General features: G+C 35.1%; 1 protein-coding gene across 1 annotated transcript in view; it reads right to left on the bottom strand.

Annotated features, from left to right (window-relative positions):
* The window catches only part of STAT4 (signal transducer and activator of transcription 4), a 147,074-nt gene that overhangs the window by 42,219 nt on the left and 83,070 nt on the right, over positions 1–21,785 (bottom strand). The window contains exons 3-6 of the mRNA XM_049773207.1: positions 12,825–12,923; positions 8,438–8,530; positions 3,745–3,823; positions 649–734 (exon numbers count right to left, since the gene is read on the bottom strand). Of these exons, the coding sequence (XP_049629164.1) occupies positions 649–734; positions 3,745–3,823; positions 8,438–8,530; positions 12,825–12,923 (357 nt within the window). The remainder of the gene's footprint in view (positions 1–648; positions 735–3,744; positions 3,824–8,437; positions 8,531–12,824; positions 12,924–21,785) is intronic.

Here is a 21,785-nt window from a genome sequence, read left to right as displayed (position 1 = left end):
GTTGAAATCTACAAAATTATTAGTATGATATTTTTCTTTTTCTTTTTCTTTTTTTTGGTTTTTCGGGCCACACCCGTTTGATGCTCAGGGTTTACTCCTGGCTACACGCTCAGAAATTGACCCTGGCTTGAGGGGACCATATGGGACGCCAGGGGATCGAACCGTGGTCCTTCCTTGGCTAGTGCTTGCAAGGCAGACACCTTACTTCTAGCGCCACCTTGCTGGCCCCAGTATGATATTTTTCAAAATGGACATTGTATCACTTATTTTTCCCATCAAGTTTTAGTAGTTGTTATATGTTTTAATGATCCATGTATAGTAAAAGTAAAAATCTAACTCAACATAATATATACTATAATTGAAACAGTCATAACTGGAAGAGTGGCAAATGCAAGCTAAAATGTCCAGAAATTAATGCTGACTATGGTCCATAGAGCTCAGAACAAGATAAAGAGATTCTGTAAAGATGTAGCATGGATACTTAGGAAGAAAAGATTTGCAAATAGTGTCGTACTCCTCCTAGAACCATTATGTTTATTTGGCATCAAAGAAACAGGTCAAATCTGAGAATTTTTGTCTTTTCAGTAGAACTAGACATAGGGAAAGAAGGAAAAATGAGCAAAAAATAAAATTAAACTTTTTCCTAACCTTCCTCTTGAAGTCAATGCTGTTGAGCATTTCTTGCAGAGTCAAAACTTCCTGATTCATCATAGCATTATTCTTGTCTCCATGATCTGTGAGGGAAAAGACATTAGAGTTGGAAATCTCTCTAAGATGAAGCTCTTTGTTCTCAAAGTCTGCACAATTTTCCATGCTAAGGTTTAAGATACAAAAGCACAAAAGTGAAGACATTTTTGATGTTTTGGAAGCCAGGGCCAGGAAGGATCACATCTGAATGTGGCAAGCAAGTGTCTTACCAACCCTGGACCATTAGCAATTTAAATAGCCCTTTAAATAGCATGATATGAACCTAAACCTTGGCAAGCTAATATTTCCTAATCTTCACTAGCAAAGATTTTCATGAATCTTTTATTTAATTTAAAACAGTTAATTTATGTGCAACCTACAAAATACTGTTTTCCGTGTTTGCTTTCATCATTTACACAAAGCACTGAGAGATAGTAAAAGGACTGTAGTTCCAAACAATTTTATGTTTAATGTAGTTTGTTATAGTCTAATTCTATTAGAAGGGAAAACTGGTGATCAGAGTTCAGGGGACTCTAGCCACTCCCAGCGTGTCTCAGACAACAGGATGATTCATGTCTGGCCAAGATGATGCTGTGTTCAAAGACCAACAGTGCTAGGGGCCATCAATGCTACAGCCAGTATTGAGACCTATGAGGACTTGGGTTTCAATTTTCAAACCTCGAACATACTAAGTCTGGGCTCAGATTCCTGGCTCCTTACATCTAAGTTTTAAAATTGGCAGTTCATAGTTGGAAGAAATTTACTTTCAGTGAATCATATTAAATTTAGTTGTTCTAAATCATTTTTGGGGAGAGGGGGTACACTTGGAGGTGCTCAGGGATTACTCCCAGATCTGCACTCAAATAACTCCTGGCTGTGTTCAGAAGACTGTATGGGATGCCAGGGATTGAACCCAGGTCAGCCATATGCAAGGAAAGTACCTTACCCACTATATTATCTATTTACCCCCTGTTCTAAATCTTTTATATATTAAGGATACCTTGAACAATCTGATGAAAACCAATATCTATTCTACTTTCCTCTGAAGGAAAAATTCATACAAAATTATATTTTCAGTAACATTTTAAGAGACTTAAGACTTATTGCAGTAGTCAACATGAGACATACTTTATTATGTCAGAAGAAAAAAGTTTCTAAATATCTTCTCTTTTCAATCTTAGATGAAAACATTTTATCCCAATCATTCTACTTTCAGACAAATTTTGAGCTTTGCCTAAAATGAATGATCAATAAAGATAATTGAATTTTATTAAAAAACTGAATGGACATGAATTATAAAGTTACAAAGCTATTCATGGTTGAATTAGAGGTGTACAATTTTCTAACTCCAATCTCCTCACCAATATCTCCAGGTTTTCTCCTGCCTCCTGGCCAACTTCTATGGCAAACTATTGTTTTCTTATTTCCCTCTATGAAGCACCATGGTTTTCCCTGGCCATAACGAGGGTAAATAAAGATAATTTGTATTGATTATCAATGTAATTTTGCAATGTAATTATGCAATGGAATGCAATTATTAGCAATGTAAGTTATTCTTTACTTGAAATAATCTTAAAATTAAAAGTACAAAAAAAAAAGATCAGTATTTTAGCTTCCTCCAATTTCTTATATAAGCTAAAAGAACAAAAATCAGTAAATAAAAATTGTTACAATCTTCTGAACTAATCTAAATCCTTATTAAGATTTTGCCAGTTTCACTGATCGTAACATATTTTAAGTGATCAATCTATTTTATGGTTACATGTAAATTTGAGACTGTAAATATTCTCAGATTCCCCATTTCTTATAACATATAATTATAGGGCCGGAATGGTGGTGTAAGTGGTAAGGCGTCTGTCTTGCCAGCAGTAGCCTAGGACAGACCATGGTTTGATCCCCCTATGTCCATATGTCCCCCAAGCAAGGAGTGATTTCTGAGCGATAGCAATGAGTAACCCCTGAGCATCACTTGGTGTGACCAAAAACAAGCAATATAATTATAAACAAGTTAGTGCTTAATCACAAAAAAATGGTCAAATAAATGATTGGCTTCTTATGTTTTGACATTTATACAATTATAATAATCATGATTTTATAGATTTTTTGACAGGGAAATGCTGATGAATAAGATTTTAAAATGCAGTATACAAAACTACATACATATTTAGTTATATTAAGAAAGTAAAATATGTATTTATTAAACACATTGAAGAGGAAAACTGAAAGAAATCTTAACAGCTTGACATTGTTTATTGTTTCATGTGATTAAATTTTTAATATAATTTTTTTCATTTCCTTCTACTGATCAGTTTTATTTTATAATTTAGAATATATTTAAAGATCAACCTGAGATTTTATTAAGATTTTCTGATCACATTAAGCATTATTAGTTTTTTAAAGTTTTTGTTTGGGGGACCACAAACAGCCATGCTTCTGGCTCTATGCTCAGGAATCATTCCTGTCAAGGCTCAAGGGGACGGAACTGGAAAACTAGTTCTGCTGTGTGCAAGACAAGAACCCTCCCTGCTATAATATATTTCCAGTACCTAATTTTTAGTTTTAAAAATATTTTAAATTCATAAAAGAATTTATTTATTTTTAGGGGTGACTTCTGAGTAGATTGGTAGTAAAATATTATACAGGAATACGATATATTTATAAATACATGTGTATATAATTTTTAATAAATTTATACAGAAAATAAGAAAGCAAAATTAATACTTCTCACCTACATCTTCCCTTAAAAGCAAAAGTTCTGGCTGGGCAATGGTTGAAAAGACTAGAGCATATGCTTTGTATACAGAATCTACAGGTTTGATCTCTGGCACTGCATGGTTCCCTCAGCATGTGCCAGCAATAAGTCTTTGAACACCGTTCAGCAGATTTCAAAACTAAAACAAAAACAAAAACAAAACAAAACAACCACCCCACCCAATCTCAAAAAGGAATAAAAATTTATCCAGGAAAGCAGATAAAATGCCTTTATTTCATCAATAAAGAAACTTTGATGAGGTTGCTAATTTCTATGTAGAATTCTAGACACAATTAAAATCTTACCCATTGTCTGAATTGTTTTATATCTGTAGTCAAATTCATCTTGCAGGTCTTCTAAATATTTGGTGTCTTGTTCTGTCATCTTGTTAGAAAAGAAAATAAATTGTTTTTTTACCATTAAGCAGGTCAAAGGTCAAATGCTGTCATTATTGCAGTATACATTAGCAGGATGAGCTCTTAAAACATATCACCAACAACCCAAGGATCCCGTGAAATGTAAATGTATCCAAGTATTTGTGGTACACACACACACACACACACACACACACACACACACACACACACAAACTGGTATACTAGACAGCTGTAAGAAAAGATAAAATCTTGCCTTTTTCTTGCAAGTTGGAAGAAACCAGAGAACATCATGTTAAGTGAAAGAAATTTGAGGGAGAAAGACAATTACCAGATGATCTTGTTCTTTTGTGGTTCATAAAGAAATATACAAAGGAATAGAGAATACAGAAGGAGGACAAATGTTTGATCTTTGGTCAAACTGAGTACCAAGTAGTGGGATGAAGCAGGAGGGGGAGATGCAGACAAGGGGTGACATAAGGGCAGTGGTGGAGGGTTTGAGGCACTTGGTAGTGGTGAGGGTGTATAACTTTGCTTCATCAAAAAAATGATGAAATTTCATCATTTGCATTACATCATATCATTTACACTGCAGTGAGAAATTAAATTAATTAAAAAAAGAAAAAGAAAAACTGGAGGGAGGAGAGAACTGGATTTGGAAAGATAGTATAGCAGGCAGTCTACCTGAGTTTGATCCAGTGCATACCATATGGTTCCCCACAATTCAGCTCCACTAGGAGTGATCGCTGAGCACAGAACCAGGAATAAGCACAGGTTGGTTCCCAAAAAGAAAAATGAAAAAATATCAAAGAACAGGAGACTTCCAATATTTTGAAAAAGCTAATTTCTTAGGAAAGGGGAATAATACTGGGTCTGCCCAACTAAAATTGCTCTTCCAACTCTTTCTTTTCTGACTTAAAAATTTTCCATACCTTGCCCTTTATTTCTCAGCTCCAAATGAAGCACTTAGTAGAATCTTTCTATATTTTTAAATGGGGGAATGTAGAAACTCCGCCCCCTTTATTTCATAAAACTTTGTATTAAGGGGCCGAAGTAATAATGCAGCAAGCAGTAGGGTGTTTGCCTTGCACATGGCTGATATAGGGAAAACCGTGGTTCAATCCCTGGCATCCTATATGTTCTACCAAGCCGGGAGTAATTTTTGAGTGCATAGCCAGGAGTAATCCTGAGCGTCACTGGTGTGGCCCCAAAAAACAAAAAATAAACAAACAAAAAACACCTTTGTATTAATATGCCAACTACCTTTGAGTTTTAAATTTTCATTCTAATCTGCTTAAGTTTTGTGAATTTAGTCTATTCTTCTCTTTCTTTAGGGAAAATTTTTTTCTTTTCTGTTTGTCTTTAGAATATTTGTTTTACTCTTCTCCAAACTCTGTGATAGTTTACAGGTGTTTATAGTCAAATCTGGGGACTATGGTTTTTGTTGTTTTACTATGTGTTTTTCATATGCCACCTTACATAGTAAACAACAATCCATGACGAGTTCTGGAGAGAGAGTGCACTGGGTTGGGCTTCTGCCTTGCACATGACTGGCCCAGGTTCAATCATTTTAGGATACATTTGTCTCCTGATCCCCACTAAAAGTAAGTTCTAAGCATTGCCAGAAGTGACCCCAAAACGAAACAAAAACTCTAACCCCAAAACAAAGTTAACAATCTCATGAAGGTGATTTTTCTATAGTTTATAATAGATATATGACGTTCCTTCCTTGCCCAAGGTCTTGGGGTTTAACCCCAGTGATGGAATTTTAGAGGTGAGAAAAATTCTGCCAGTATAACTTTGTATCCTCTCTTCGCCAAAGTCAGACCCATTACTTCCTGGATTTCTATGTACTGTCTTTCTGAGAAAATCAAAGTTTTCACTGCCTACGTATTCCAAGAAAGCCAGTAATATCCATCTGTTTCTCCACAAATACCCTTTCTCCACAAATTTCAATTTATTTATTTATTTGTTTTGTTTTTTGGGCCACACCTGGAGATGCTCAGTGGTTACTCCTGGCTCTGTGCCCAGAAATTATTCCTGGCAGGCTTAGGAGATCATATAAGATGCCGGGGGATTGAGCCCAGGTTGACCGCGTGAAAGGCAAACTCGCTACCCACTGTGCTATCACTCTGGCCTCAACATTTTTCAAATTCAAAGCTAAATTATTGGTCTGAACTATCAAAATTTTATTCAGCAAATTTCTATTGCAATTTACAGATGATTAATTTGGGCAAATGGCCTGGTAGAGCTTCTCTGTCAATACAAAAGAATTGGGAAGGGAGAAAGGAGGAGAGATATCAGGGTAGTAAGACTGAAACTCAACTATATCAACAACTTTTTAACTCTTTATCTCCTGCTGATTCAATAAATTAAAAAATAAAAATAATATCTTCCTCAGGGAGTTGTTCAGAATTTTGTAAGTTAAACTACTTAGCACAGTGTCTGTTACCAGGGAACATGATTATTTTCTATAAAAGGGAAAGAAAAAGTAGGTATTGATGACAAAGTACAGTGGAAATTACTGAAGCCACACTGGAAATCCAATTTAGTGGAGCTTCCAAATCTTTCTCTTCACTCCACTTCAATATCACTTAGAGCTTATTTCACTTAAATGTTAATTTTCTGAAGATCAAAGACCCATGGAATGTTCTCAGCTATTCAGCAGCAGGAAACCTCTATGTACAAAAGAAAATAGCTTTCTTAAGAAAAATATGATTGCTTTAAAAGAGATATTCAGGAGTTTTACCTTTTTATCCTTAAAGCTAAAATAAATCAATATCTCTTCTTGTTTGGTTTTGTTTGGAGCCAAACCCCAGTGGTGCTCAGGGCTTATTTCTGGCTCTGCACTCAGGAACCACTCCTGTCAGGTTTGGGGAACCATATGAGATGCTGGTGACTGAACCTGGGTTGGCCCCACATGCAAGACAAGTGCTTTACCTGCTGAGCTATCACTCCAGCCCTGAAAAAAAATAAGGCAATATCTTGCAGAATCTTCTAATGAAAATCATATTACTACTGCCATTACTCTTTAAAGGGTTATGATAGAGTAAATGACTATGAAGCTTTTGAGTATAGCAATCAGTAATTATAAAATGTGAAAAGTCAGCAATAATATTCACTGGTTCTCTTGACAAAACAGCCTCCTTTCAAATCAGTCTCCACAGAAAAGATTATAGAATAAATGAGGGAAGAGCACTGAGCAAAAAGGACTGGGTTACCTATTTTCTAGTTGAGGTCAGATTTCCTGGGATAGGGTTTAGATGTACATGATATACTGAGAGAACTTCCAGGATAAAAGATCCAAAGGAGTCAGTTGGGAAAGCAGAAGGAATTAGCTAGGTGAACAAAGATGTGGTTTCAACTTGAAATCCAGGTTTGATCTGGTTTCCTCAGGACTCAGAAGTAGTGTCAGCACCATTAAGTACTCTTATTTCTGAGGCAGGAGTTCGACCAGAAGTGAAACTAAGGTTTACTTAGTCATTGTCAGCTTTTACAATGGGATTCCAGGAGAGGTGACTGCAGAAGTCATAGATAAACAACACACCCTAAATGAATAGGGCCTGCACTGATCATTGACTGGGGCTTCTACTGCACCATACTTCTCAGGAATTTTCAAAGAGAATTTGGGCTGGATACAACACTTTATACTTGATGAATGTGTAAGCATTCTTAATAATAAAATAATGATCTCCTGCCTTTAAATCTGTGGATTCACAGACAAAGAGGAGACAAAAACAAAGAGGAACCCTAATTTTAACATGGGGATATGCTAAAGCATTTGTCCTCAGGCCATCTGAGCTCCTAACTCTTTCATACAGAATAAACAGATACTTGTGCAGTCATAGTGTTTGTTGCAGAGATGGAGATCTGCAAATTAATGAGAAATAAAGCCTTTGTCTATTGTTCAGACAATAGATGGGTCGATTTACTTTTGAGCATGAGGATTTACATAATTTATGGACTTACTACTTTTGTAAAGAAAGTGAAATAAATGCTGTTTAAGTTTCAGAAAGGAAAATAGGCATTCTGTTTTATATAGGAAAATGTGATTGCCATTTCAGAGACCTCTAGAACTGGGCTGGAGAGAGTACAACGTGTAAGGTGCTTGCCTTGTAAGCCACCAACCTACAATGGATTTGCTCCCAGCACCCAATATTGTTCTGTGAGTTCAAGTTATGCCAGAAGTAAGCCCAGAGTGTGACCCCAAAAGTGATCTTCCTAAAAATCTCTAGAACAAGAGACTTGATAAATCCTTAATCAGACTGATGGGGGGGGGAAGCCCCAAAGTATTCACAATATCAAATAAAAGAAATCTCACTACAGGTTCTTCAGATATGCAAAAGATAATAAAGAATATAATAAAACACTTTATTGCAATCAAGGCCAATGAGATAAAATGGGTGTATTTCTTGAAAGTACATATTAAATCAAGAAGAAACAGAGAAACATTCAAAACAAAATTAAAAGACTTCACCCAAAGAACAATTTACTAATAAGATATATGAGCCTCATATTCATAATTGCTCTGATTTTGGCTTGCACTAACCCAGGAAACCTAAGAGACAAGTATGTAGATGGATGGAACAGCAGGTAATCTTCCAGCGTCCCTAAGAACACTGACCTGCACGCTGTTTTTGATGGCAGCCACTTTGTGCTCCACGTTCCTTTGTCTTTCTGAAACTGAAGAACTTTGTAAGGACTTCTCCAGAGGGCCCTAGAACAAAAGGTCTTGAGCGTTCAATGATGATAAAATAGGATTATGTTAAACTATATGCATGTCGTTTAATAATAACATTCAGAGTCTATTTAATGTAAAACTATAATTTGGACAGTAAATATTCTGAACTGAGATTAGAATCAATATGATATAAAACATTCATTAGAACTCTTACAAATATTTAATAAAATATAAGTACTATTTGCTTGTTAAGAAAGAGCTGGTTAACTGGTAAATGTTATGACTGAAACTCAATCATGGACTACTTTGAAACTAAAAAATACTGTTATGAACAACCTTGTAAATCTCATTGTTTAGTCATTTTAAAAATACAAAAAAGAAAGAAAAAGTTAATTACAAAACAGCATATTTAGCTAATATACTATACAATTATTTGACAAAAGATTATTATATCTAAAAATGTATATATACATTTTAATTAAAAGAACACACATCCCAATTTGTTTTTCTTGTTGTCTGTTTTTTTTTTTTTTGGACCACACCCGGTGGCGTTACTCCTGGCTCTGCGCTCAGAAATTGCCCCTGGTGGGCTCGGGGGACTATATGAGATGCTCAAATTTGAACCGGTATGCATCCTGTGTTGACCACATGCAGCTCTGCCACTGTGCTATTGCTTCGGCTCCTACACATATCCCAATTAAAGCTGTGTTACCGTTAGTGAAATTGCAGATTATGTTTTAAAATATTTTCCTGTAATTTTATTAAATCTTTTTTTTTTTTTTTTTTTTTTGGTTTTTGGGCCACACCCAGCTGTGCTCACAGTTTACTCCTGCTCAGAAATAGCTCAGAAATAGCTCCTGGCAGGCACGGGCGACACCAGGATTTGAACCAACCACCTTAGGTCCTGGGTCAGCTGCTTGGAAGGCAAATGCTGCTGTGCTATCTCTCCGGCCCAATTTTATTAAATCCTTATAAAAATCAATACATGTAATTTAAAATTTAGTACAACAAAACTATATTATTATATTATATTATATGTATTTATTATATTAAGCTGGACTTAAAATCAAAGTTATAGGAGCCAAATCTGTCAGAATGGCAATTTTATACTAGAACAACAGGAATTTAGTAAGAAATATGTGGAAATGTTAACCTGGTTAAATCAGATAATTTGTTTTCTTCAAGCAGCATTTCTTTTTGTTGTTGTTATTTTGTTTTGTTTTGGGGCCACACCCAGTGACTCTCAGGGCTACTCCTGGCTATGTGTTCAGAAATAGTTCCTGGCTTGGGGTACCATATGGGATGCTGGGGATCAAACCGAGGTCCTCCTGGGTCAGCAGTGTGTAAGGCAAATGCCCTACTGCTGCGCTATCGCTCCAGCGTGCAAGCACCATTTCTTAACAACACTAATAATATGATATTGAGTTCCTATGATACAGTAATAATTTATTATTGATGCAGTAATTTATATATATTTATTTTATATTATATAGTATTATGTATTATATATACTATATACAGTCCTATTATATATACAAGTAAAATCCTTGAAATGTCTAGCTGATGAACAGTGATAAAATTGTCATTGATTGCTAATGATCAATGTTAAAAACCATAATGCCTGTGAAATAAAGGCTCCTTTAACCCTCCAAAGAACAGAGTTGAGAACTTCTGGGTAGGTGAGTATGTGGGTCTGAGAAGAAAGCTTTCTCAGAGAGGGTGTCCATGTCATGCCTCTCACCACATACCTGGCATGTCCTCCACATGGTACTTCTGAGTTCCACCTTTTTCTAGTACATGGGTAATCCCAGTTACTAAAACATTTCTGTGAACTCTGAAAGTCACTCTAATCAAATCATTTAAACCTAAGGAGGTGGTTGTTGGATTCTCATATCTACCTATAGGTGAGAGGTGAGAAATTCAGGGGACAACCCTAATGTATGATTTGCATCTGAATGGAAAGGGTAGTTCCTTAATCGGATGCTATCCACAGGGAAATAGTGCTATCAAATCAGTTGAATTATAGAACATCAGATGGCATCAGAGAACTATTTGGGGGCTAGGAAAATATTATACAATATATAATAAAATATTACACAATTTGCTGGACTAAGATTGGTTCAGAATCTTAGTTTCTTAGATGCTAAATTACATAGATATGTAGAAGTGTGTATTAGAAACGCCAGTAACCAGGCTGGAGAGATAGCACAGCGGTAAGGCATTTGCCTTGCATGCAGCAGATACAGGAAGAATGGTGGTTTGAATCCCAGAATCTCATATGGTCCCCGGAGCCTGCCAGGAGCGATTCTGAGAGCAGAACCAGGAGTAACCCCTGAGCACTTCTAAGTGTGACCCCCAAAAACAATAAAAAAAGAAATGCCAGTAACCTCCTCCTTAAAGCATTACAGTTTGATTATCAACTGTGATTTGAAAAGGTTATGGCTTGGCTTGAATTTACAGCTAATCAGTGCTGGAACTTGTGCTGGATTTTCAATCAAGTGCTCTGGCAATCACTCCACTATCTAAATTGGTAAAGATTTTTTATAAAACTCTTTCACCTTGGTCTCATTATTTTCCTATCTACTTAAAATTTCTAAATCATTGCTTTGTTTATAATTCTATGTACTCCTGGAAGATTATCTACAGTGGATTAACCAGGCATCTAATAAAATAAACAAATGTTTCCTATTAAATAGCTGGCATTAGATAAGCATGACACACATATGTACACGAAATCTTACATACGGGGGCCAGAAAGATAGCATAGCAGTAGGGCATTAGCCTTGCACATAACCAACACAGGACAGACCCTGGTTCAAATCCCTGCATCCCCTATGGTTCCCTGAGCCTGCCAGGAGTGATTTCTGAACTTAGAGCCAGCACCTGCTGAGTGTGACCCAAAACCCAACAACAACAACAACAACAACAACAACAAACACCCCCAAAAGACCCACCCTTATATGCAGATAAACACTAAGATAATTATGAAAGCCAAATATAAAAATAACAATCTGAGCTTTAGCATAGAATGGCACTTCAATTCTCTTTACTTAAAAAAAAACAGAATAAACTATAAGTACTTAAGAAATTTACTATACTTTAAATTATAAAATGATAAAAATGATACAATCCCCCCAAAATGATACAACCCTCATCTCAAAGAAGGCAAATAGATAAGACTTGCTACTTCTCCAAAAAATAACCATAACCTGAAAATAACAGAACTGAGAAACTTTAAATAGTTGAGAAAGATACTTTTCTGTGAGCTTTAAAAGTAGATTGAGATGATTTGCTAAATTAAAGAGGGAGTCATTTGTAAATTCAATTATTTACATGCCTTTTTATTTTTGTTTATTTATCTATTTATTGCTTTTTAGGCCACACCTGTTGATGTTCAGGGGTTACTCCTGGCTTTGAACTCAGAAATAGCTCCTGCCTTGAGGGACCATATGGGACAGGGGGATTGAACTGCTGTCTGTCCTAGATTAGTGCGTGCAAGGCAAGCACCTTACCGCTTGTGCCACTGCTCTGGCCCTACATGACTTTTTAATAAAGATTAACTAGAAAAGCTTTTCTAGTTTTTTATTTTTCTATTTGTGTATAAATTATTAATTCATGATAGTGAATTAAATAGAATCTAAATATGGCAAAGAAAATACATGGAATCAATTGACAGAAAAGTATTTATGAGACAAAGAAAACAAGCATTTTTCTGTGTGATGAAATTTCTGCTTTTAGATAATTTGGACTTGGGGTAGGAAACTGGGAATTACTGAAGGGCTTTAAGCAAAGGCAATTATTGAAGTCAACTGCTGAGGAAGCGAAGTCTGTGCAATAGGGAAGAATTTAGCTGGAGGTTACTATCTTCCTAAATTTATTTATTTATTTCTTTGCTTATTTGTTCTGAGTGGAGCTCCATGCAGTATTTACAGACTTTTTACAACTTTATGTTGCGAGTCATTTTGGGGGAACTTTGGGATTCTGGGGCTGCTTGGGGGACTGTACGTGTTGGGGATTGAAGTGAGGTTTCTTTGTGGTGTTCAGCTTGTTGAACCATTTATCAGGCCCCTTAATCCACAGAGCCAAGATCATACACCAGTGTATAAAGCAAAAGCAAAGGTACAGATGGGGTTCTGGATTCAAAAAGCAAACTTTAGAAACACTTGGTAATTCTGGCAACAAGAGAAAAGAAACTACTCAGATGATGTCAAAACTTGTATTCCAAATTGTTAAAAAGATGGAGGTACTATTAACCTAAAAAGATAAGCAAATCAGCTTTAGAACAGCAGAATTTAGAGGAAAAATAATATTGCAAGCTCAAAAATATTACCTGAACGGGCATGTTGGCTGCAGCTAATATTCTCCTCTCTTCCCTTAAACAATTTGAAATCACAACAGCTACATGCATTGGATTTCCATGAAACTTCCCCTAAAAAACAAATCAGCAAAACAGCAGTAAGGTTTAAATATTTAAACTATGTAGGAGGAAACAGTTGAACTTCTAAACAATCTATAGGTATAATATAGGCATATATAGGTATAATAATATATAGACATTTTTTGTGATTTAACAATCAATTCTATTGTAAAATCATTAGCAACTGTACTATGAATGTAAACTTCAATGTGACATACATTGTCCTGATTTTAAAAATAATTTTTTAATAATCAAGACTATACCTTGGACATTTCTATAGGAAAGGCCATGTATATAATAACTCAACAACACTAGTGTACTTTAGGCTTAATTTGTGTTTTAGATAAGAGTTAACTTTCTATATTAGTCCGAATTAGATTGTTTTAGATACTATTATCTCTGAGATTCATGATATACCTAAAACATTTATTTTGATTTTTATATGGTGCTGATTATATTAAATAGCTTATAATACATCATTTTACTAAAGCTAAACATTTCAGCAATGTTTTTATGATATCAAAGCATTTGCACATTTTATTACCAATACCAGTAGTGCAAGTATTACAACGCAGCTGCTTATATCATAAGGTGTTTGTAAGTAGGTTAAAATATTGTAATATGTATGGAAATAACCCAAGTGCTCATTGGTAGATAAGTGGATAGAGAAGATGTAATAAGTATGCTCAGTGGAATATGATTCATTTACAAAGATGAAAATGATATTTGGAAGATCATGGATAAACTTAGAGGGTATTATATTTAGTGATCAAGTTCAAAGAAGAATGCAAAGTATATAGGATTTCACTCATCTTGGAAACAAAACAAAACAAAACAAAACAAAAAATGGGTCTATTCGAGTTTAAGAACAAAATAATGATCCAGGGGCGGGGGGACCGGGACAAGATGGGTCAAGCGTATCAATTGTATGGCGAATGCATAACACAAGATTGCTGGTGACAGTGTGGTTTATACAACTGTCCCTCACCTGAAATTTATATTAGGTATTAAACAAGTTTCTTCAATAAAAATGACATGAAAAATAAAGATATTAATCAAAAACAAATAGAGATAATTAAAAATGATATGAAAATATAATGTATTCCAATTTTCACCAATGTATGGCCAGAACCTCACTTACCTATCAGGCTCCTGAAGGTGCCTGAGTTTTCCAATCCGGTTTCAAAGGACTAATTTGAACAAAATACTTTTTTTTAGACACATCCTATAACATTCAGGTATTACTCATGGCTTTGTGCTCAGAATTTACTCCTGGCAGGATTGAGGGACTATATGGGATTCTGGGATTGAACCTGGATTGCAGGCAAATGCCATACCTGCTGTGTTATCACTCCAGTACAAATAAAATACTTTTAAAATAGTAGTGTTAAACTTTTTTGTTACTAGAATTTTTCCAGGCAGGAATAATGAAAGAACTGTAAATGCAGATAAATATATGATTTTCTCTGTCCTTCACTCTCCACGGAATGCTAAAAAAGTCACAAAAAGATAAAAGAAAAGAAAAGAAAAACTTTAGTTGGGACCCTGGTGTCTCATATGATCCCTTGAACTATCCAGGAGTGATTCCACTGTGCAGAGCTAGGAGTAACCCCTGAGAACCGCAGGGTGTGGCCCCTTAACAAAGCCAAAACAAATGTTAAAAAATATAGAGTATAAAAACTGGTACATTGAAGGGTCTTTCTGGGGAAGAAGTGAAAACATTGTTATTAATTTTTGTGGGTCTTTTTTTTATTTTGTTTTGTGTTTATAAATAGCTATGCTCAGAGTTTACTTCTGGTTTTGTGCTCAGGGATGACTTCTGGTGGAATAAGGGACCATAAGCTGTGCCAGAATGGAATCCAGTTGCCATGTACAAGGCAAGCACCCTACACACTGTTCTAACCCTCTGACCCCATTTGTAAACATTGTGTTCTTGAAGCAGCCACAATTTTATTAGATGATGCACAACTTTATTTTTGAAAATTAGGGAATCAAATTGGTAAATTTTGGGTATCAAATTAGGGAATACAGTTAAATATCTGACTGAGTTCCTGTTTGTCCATATTTTATATTCTTCAAAACTATTTTCTGATGTTCACATTGGGTCAGTTCCATAGACTCACTCTTTTCTCAAAAGAGGTATAAATCCATCATGGGTACACTCAGCTGAAAACTGGCAATTTCCAGAGGAAAGATCTGATCAAGTCTCTGCGTAGCCAGAGTCATGCCTGCTGCAACGATCAGCCACGATCACCACTTTGCCTATGATCCTGCTTCACCACTCTACAATTCTCTGCAGAGACACCAATCAGACTAAATTCCAGATATGCCAGTTATTTGGGTTGATATCAATAGGACTTTTGTAGTGAGTGCAGGCACCCTCCCTCTGCATTCTACTTCTGGGGAGCCTGGCAGCTGTAACAACATGCATAAATATAGTTACTATGTTTGCACCAGGTCAGCTCTATAGATTCTCTTTTCTCAAAAGGGATGTAGACCAAGCTGTGAAAAATTATGAGTACACTGGCCCATGCAGCTGAAGGCGAGCAATCTCAAGAGGAGGATGGATTGATTAAGCCCCCATCCTGCCAAAGCCATGCCTGATGCATCCATCCTTTTTAATTGCCACATTGTCTATGACCCTGCTGTACCACTCTTCTAGTATTCTCAGCAGATAATAGTCTGACCAAATTCCAGTTATGGCAGTATTTGGGCTGATAGCACCAGGGTTTGTTTTTTTGTTTTTTTCCTCCTCCCTGTCCCCATATTCTCCTACTTCTGGGAGATCTGACAGTTGAGAACATGTCCCACCAAAGCCACAGTACCAGTTATAGTGCTCTGAATTCCTGAGTAACTTCATTTTTTTGATGCTGTTATTCCCATAAGAACACACCAATTAAGATGCTAATGTGTAGCTGAATGTTTGGAGACAGATGAAATAACAGAATGGTCAGCTAGCAACAACAGCTAACTACACCTTCTGCCAATGTCTTAATGACCTCATTAGAGATAAAATAATTTTCATAAATTTGCTACTATTTTAAATTTTTCTTTTTTCTCTTTTTTCCATTTTCTTTTTTCTTCTATTCTTCATCAATAACTTTACTCTCACTTATCTAGAAACAGGAGTATTATGGTTAACTATATTTACTATGTGATTTATGTTCTTTAAATAAAGTACATAAAGAAAATCTATTTTCCAATTTAATTCACAAAACTGCAAATGAAAAAACTGAACTAACCAAAACCCTTAAGAATAATTTATGAAGCAGATAAACCAAATTTTTGATTTCTGTGTGCTGACAATTCCAGGTCCTTCCTAGTTAGAATTTGAACCTGTTTATTTACCCATCAGTTGATTCTTCCCTCAGCTTTTATTTATCTATCCAAAGGGAGCTCTGCTCTTTCATTTTCCTCTAATTCATTATTTAAATTTCACTGTTAAAAATAAAACACTTCTTTCTAGAGTTAATTTTGAGACTATTACTCATAGAAAGTGGTTTTAAGCCTGCAGAATCAACCTCATGTCCTTTACTCATTGGGAGTGGTATGTCAATGATTGAACATTAATATACTAACTTTCACCATTTCTTTGCTCCATTTAGACACTTCATTTTCCTTTCCGGCAAGCACTACTTTGAACTTTCTTGAAGATTCAGTTTCCTCCCATATCTTCTACAGTTCAATTATTCATTTTTTTTTTCCCTTTCTGAAGATCAAGGAATCACCACCACTATTTTCAAGAAGACTTGGAAAGTTTTTCCTAATTCAGTCCCTCACTTATATGTGTAACACCAAAACATCTCATGGAAAATGAATCACTATAGATTCAAAACCAAATTTGCCTTTTTCATTTTCATAAGTATCAAAGTTATACTCATCTTCACATTTCAGAATTATCATATATAGGAATTTCACATATGGAAACTACAAAAAGCAAAGCAACAAGAAACACTTCCCTCCTAAGATACACCTAAAGTGTATTCGAATGGTCAGAGGAAAGCCACCCAGGTTACCTTTCTGATCCTGGAGACCTCCAGAGCCACATCCATAGTATTGGGGGCACAAGGTGAGGCTGGAGTATCAAAGCCTAGTCAAGCACATACCAAGCATGAGCTCTAACTTCTATACTTGCCCCTTTGGTTGGTGGTATTTTTTAAAATAAATTGTTTAATTAGGTTACTGTGAGATATAGTCACAAAGTTGTTCATGATTAAGTTTCAGTCATACAATGTCCAACATCCTTCACCAGTGTACATTTCCTGCCACCAATGTCCCCAGTTTACCACCCTCCACTGTCCTCTGCCTGTTATTATCTTGTTTTAGTATAGCAGAGATTAGCTTTCATTTTTATGAGTTGACTTTCATTTATATGTTAGAATGATTTTGCTTTATAGTAAATGTTTTATTTAGTAGGACACATCCAAATATGTACTCAAGGGCCTCCTCCCAGATGCAAGCATAGAGATCTGTGTGGTGCCAAGAATTACCTCCCACCTCCATACAAAGCATGAGATCTGGTTATCTCCCTAGCTCTGGCATAAAATTTTTTTTAATCCTTGAAACTTGGTCATTGGAGGATTTTTACAGAAAATAGAAATTCAAGTCCCAGCATTCCATATGGTTTTCTCATCACCACAAGGAATATTTTCAGAGTGCAGAATCAGTATTAATGGGTGGGTCATCCAAGAACAAGAAAAAAAAGAAGCAAAAACAAAAACAAAGTTTTCATTCTATCCAATTGCAAAAGCTATTTGATTTATTTTAGCATAAATATTAAAAATGGCATGTACCATTTTTATGAAAATATAGACCAAATAAGCATTAAATAAATTAGTATATTTCTAATTTTTTTCACATATATAAATTTCAACTTTCCAACTTAGATTAATTGACATGCCCATTTCCATATGAGACACTAGAGACATCAGTGAAGCAATAAATTTTAAGGTATTCACAACTGTTACTCTGTTTTAAAAGTTTAATACTAGTATTACTTATCACAGAAATTCTCAATAGGAAGTTTTCAAACAGGAACCAGGACTTACATTACTTCAGTAAAAATTAATTAAATGGGGAGATAGTAGAGTGGACATTAGTAGACTGTTGTCTTGCATGTGGATGACTCAAGCTTGATTCCTAGAATTATATGTCAGGGGTAATCCCCGCGAGAACCAAAGTAAGCCCCAAGAAGTGCTCTCCACACCAAAATAAATAAATAAATAAATAAATAAATAAAAATTAAAAAATTTCAGTTAATGCTGACTGAAGTATTGAAGAGTGCCATGTTTTGTTATTTTATCATAATATGTGGTCACATCACTATTCCTTTAGGTGACATTTTAAATCGCTCATGTTAATGTCTGTAAATTGAGAATTAAAAAATATAATAGGTTCACAAGGTGTCTATTCCAGATGACTTCTAAGAGAATTGTCATCTTAACCATAATCTACCACTTTGAACTACTTTAGGTAACATCTTTGAAGATGTTTTACATTATACATTATATATAGTGAAAGTTGATCCATTTGCAATTGAGTATAAAATAACAACTAGAAATCATATTCCTTTTTCCTTTAAAGACCCTCTTGCATTAATAGTGTAATTTAAAATCTTATCAAACCAAACCACTTCCCAAACCACTCATTTTATATTTTCACTTGTCCTCAATGACATCAAGCTAGAAGTTAAATGCATCTGTTCAAGATCAGCAAGAAGTTTCTGATAAATGGATGTTGTTCATCTTAATAATAATCCTGTACAATGCATGGTTCATTTATTCTAGTCTCCTGCTGTGCTGAGATTTCATTCATCTATTGTGAACAAGTTAGCAATTCTTTTGCCTCTGTCATTTTGTGTATGATAGGCAATCATTTTGTATGCATCTTGGTTATAAAAAAACAACTTCTACTTGTATCTTCTTTCCTTTAATCCTTTATTGTTGCTTTTCATGAAAGTATGGCCTTTCATCCAGTGACAAATAAGTTGTTTTACAAATATAAAATTTATACCCTGCTGATTTGTTCTCATTACATTCTGCATACATGATAACTATTTATTTCAATCCTAAATCATAGTGTTATATTGATGACATTTTAAAGAGCAATTAAACACAACATATGTTGTAACAACAGTGCACATAATTCAACTGATATGACAACAATATAAATAGATAAGATCCAATTTTACATCCCTGGGAAGGACAATGATATGGTGATTGCCACCTGGCAACAGCAATTAAGAAATAATATTGATTATAGGTTGCATTTTTAGTTCAGAGATATTATAATGATGCAGAAATGGTACATTAGGATCACTGATGTGCTGTATGTTCTATTGACTACTTTATGCATAATTCTTGATTGTTTAAAATGCCTCTTTATCATGCAAACTGTTAAGTTTTACTTGATACTTAGAGTAACTAGATTATCTTTTCTCTTCCTCCAAAATGGTCTGAGAAGAACCAGTCAGAGGAAAAGGGAATGAGATATCTTATTCAAAATAGTCTCCATTCAGCTGAATAGACCCTGAAATTTCACAACTAGACATGTGTTCCTTTGATATCTTCCCTAAGCAGTCCCTTAAAAGTTCAAACAAATGAAGCAGTTAATAATATATCAAACAAATTTTCTTTGATCTGAGGAGACACATTAGAGGTCATTCTCTGATTGCAGTGTCCTGAGAACAACAAGATGAGAATAAGGGATTTCAAGGCAAACACAGGGATATGTAATGTGTTCTGAGAGAAGGAAGCCATAGTAAAGTAAAAGAAGATAGAGAATTCTGATGTGGCCGTTTAACTCTGAGCTTGCATTCCTCTGGTAAAGAAATAGTTTTCATTATGAGATGTAAAGTTGCAAGTTGCTTCTTGAAACACAATTCAAGAAATGGATAAGTGAGACAAAGAAGAGAAGATATGATAAAGATATATAACAAGCACTTTCCTAAAATGAGTAGCAAATCCTGGGGTCCAGTATAATAGACAGTGGCAAGGGCTATCTATCTAAGGACTCAGAGAACTGAGTATTTTCATCTCCTCAATGGTCCTGAAGTAAGAAGATGCAGATGCCAACATGCAAGTCTAGCTGATTCTATGACAAATCCTAAATAGATATAGGTTGGGCCCAGTCTGCTTCTCCTGTATCCCCTTTATTTTCCTAACCTCAATTTCTTTTCTTAATATCAATTTAAACAAATGTTAACTCTTCAGATTTTTTGGCCATACCTAGTAGTTTTCAGGAAAGTATGTAGCACCTTAATTCAAACCTAAGATCCCAAACATGACAAGCAAGTGCTTTAAAACTGAGATTAGTATTGTTTTTTAAAAAACTACCTACAACCATCTTATGGTTAAATGTTATTTTTTATTTGTTTTAAATGATATTTCTTAGTTTATATTATTGCTGTTTTTCTAAAACAGTTGTTCCTACAAATATAATTAAATGATTTTATTTACATTTTTAATTGGAATCTATAGTTGACTCCTGCTCTCCAAATAGCATCGTCTCTTCCATTGTCATAAATACTCCCACTAACTCAATTTTTATCCTTGTTCTTTCCTAGAGTAAAGAATTTACATGACATGTTGATCTTAACTTCAGTTTCTTAGACATAGCTTCTCTTTTTTCTGAGAATATGATTTTTAAGGTTTCTACCTAATATTTCCCCCACTATAATCATGAAGTTGTGTCTGTGAAAAAGTAGTCTACAAAATAAGGAAAAACCCAATTAGTCACCTTTAGTTTAATTTATATACAGGATGTCAGTCCAATAAAATTTGAAATACAGTATCTGGGGAAGGAATACTCAGTTGTTCTCTGGGCATATTCCTGGCTTTGTGCTCAGGGATAACTTCTGGAAGAATTTGGGGTTGTGAATGTGCAAGGCAAGCATCCTACCCGTTATACTATTTCTTGGCCCCAAAATTCAGCAATTTTTCTATTATTCAATAAAATAGGAATAGAGAGTGGCTTCATCAATTTGAAAATAAAATCTCTAAACATTCTCAAGTCAACAGATTTAATGATGAGAACTGATGCTTCCTTCCTGAGATCAGGAAAATGGCATTGCTGTTCCCTTTCATCACTTCTGCCTGAAATTCTAGCTAAGAAATAGGATATCAAAAGAAACTAAAGTTACATTCAAGATTGAGAAATAGTAAATTTGTCTCTATTTATAGATGAAGTGATTATTTATTTTGGAAATAATTCCAAGATTAAAACCCTAAAGTATAAAACTTCCTAGAATTAGTAAACAATTATAGCAAGATTACAGATTGAAAGGATAACACACCGTGATTACAAATATGATTATAGTTGTATGATTACAGTCATGTAAAGAACACCCCCCCTTCACCAGTGCAACATTCCCACCACCAGTTTCCCAGATCTCCCTCCCCCCCCCCACACACCTGTACTCGAGACAGGCTTTCTACTTCCCTCATTCATTCACATTGTTATGATAGTTTTCAGTATAGTCATCTCTCCAACTTCACTCACCACTCTATGTGATGAGCTTCATGTCATGAGCTACACCTACCAGCCCTCATCTCTCTTGTCTCTGAGATACTGTTAAAAATATCTTTCATTTTTCTTAAAACCCATAGATGAGTGAAACCATTCTGTGTTTTTTCTCTCTCCCTCTGACTTACTTCACTCAGCATAATAGATTCCATGTACATCCATGCATAGGAAAATTTCATGACTTCATCTCTCCTGATGGCTGCATAGTATTCCATTGTGTATATGTACCACAGTTTCTTTAGCCACTCATCTGTTGAAGGGCATCTTGTTTGTTTCCAGAGTCTGACTATTGTAAATAATGCTGCAATGAATATAGGTGTAAGGAAGGGATTTTTGTATTGTATTTTTGTG

The sequence above is a fragment of the Suncus etruscus genome, chromosome 5 (assembly GCF_024139225.1).
Source record: "Suncus etruscus isolate mSunEtr1 chromosome 5, mSunEtr1.pri.cur, whole genome shotgun sequence".
NCBI classification, from domain to species: domain Eukaryota; kingdom Metazoa; phylum Chordata; class Mammalia; order Eulipotyphla; family Soricidae; genus Suncus; species Suncus etruscus.
The sequence above is the reverse complement of the archived record's forward strand: the minus strand, read 5'-3'. Positions and strand labels throughout refer to the sequence as shown.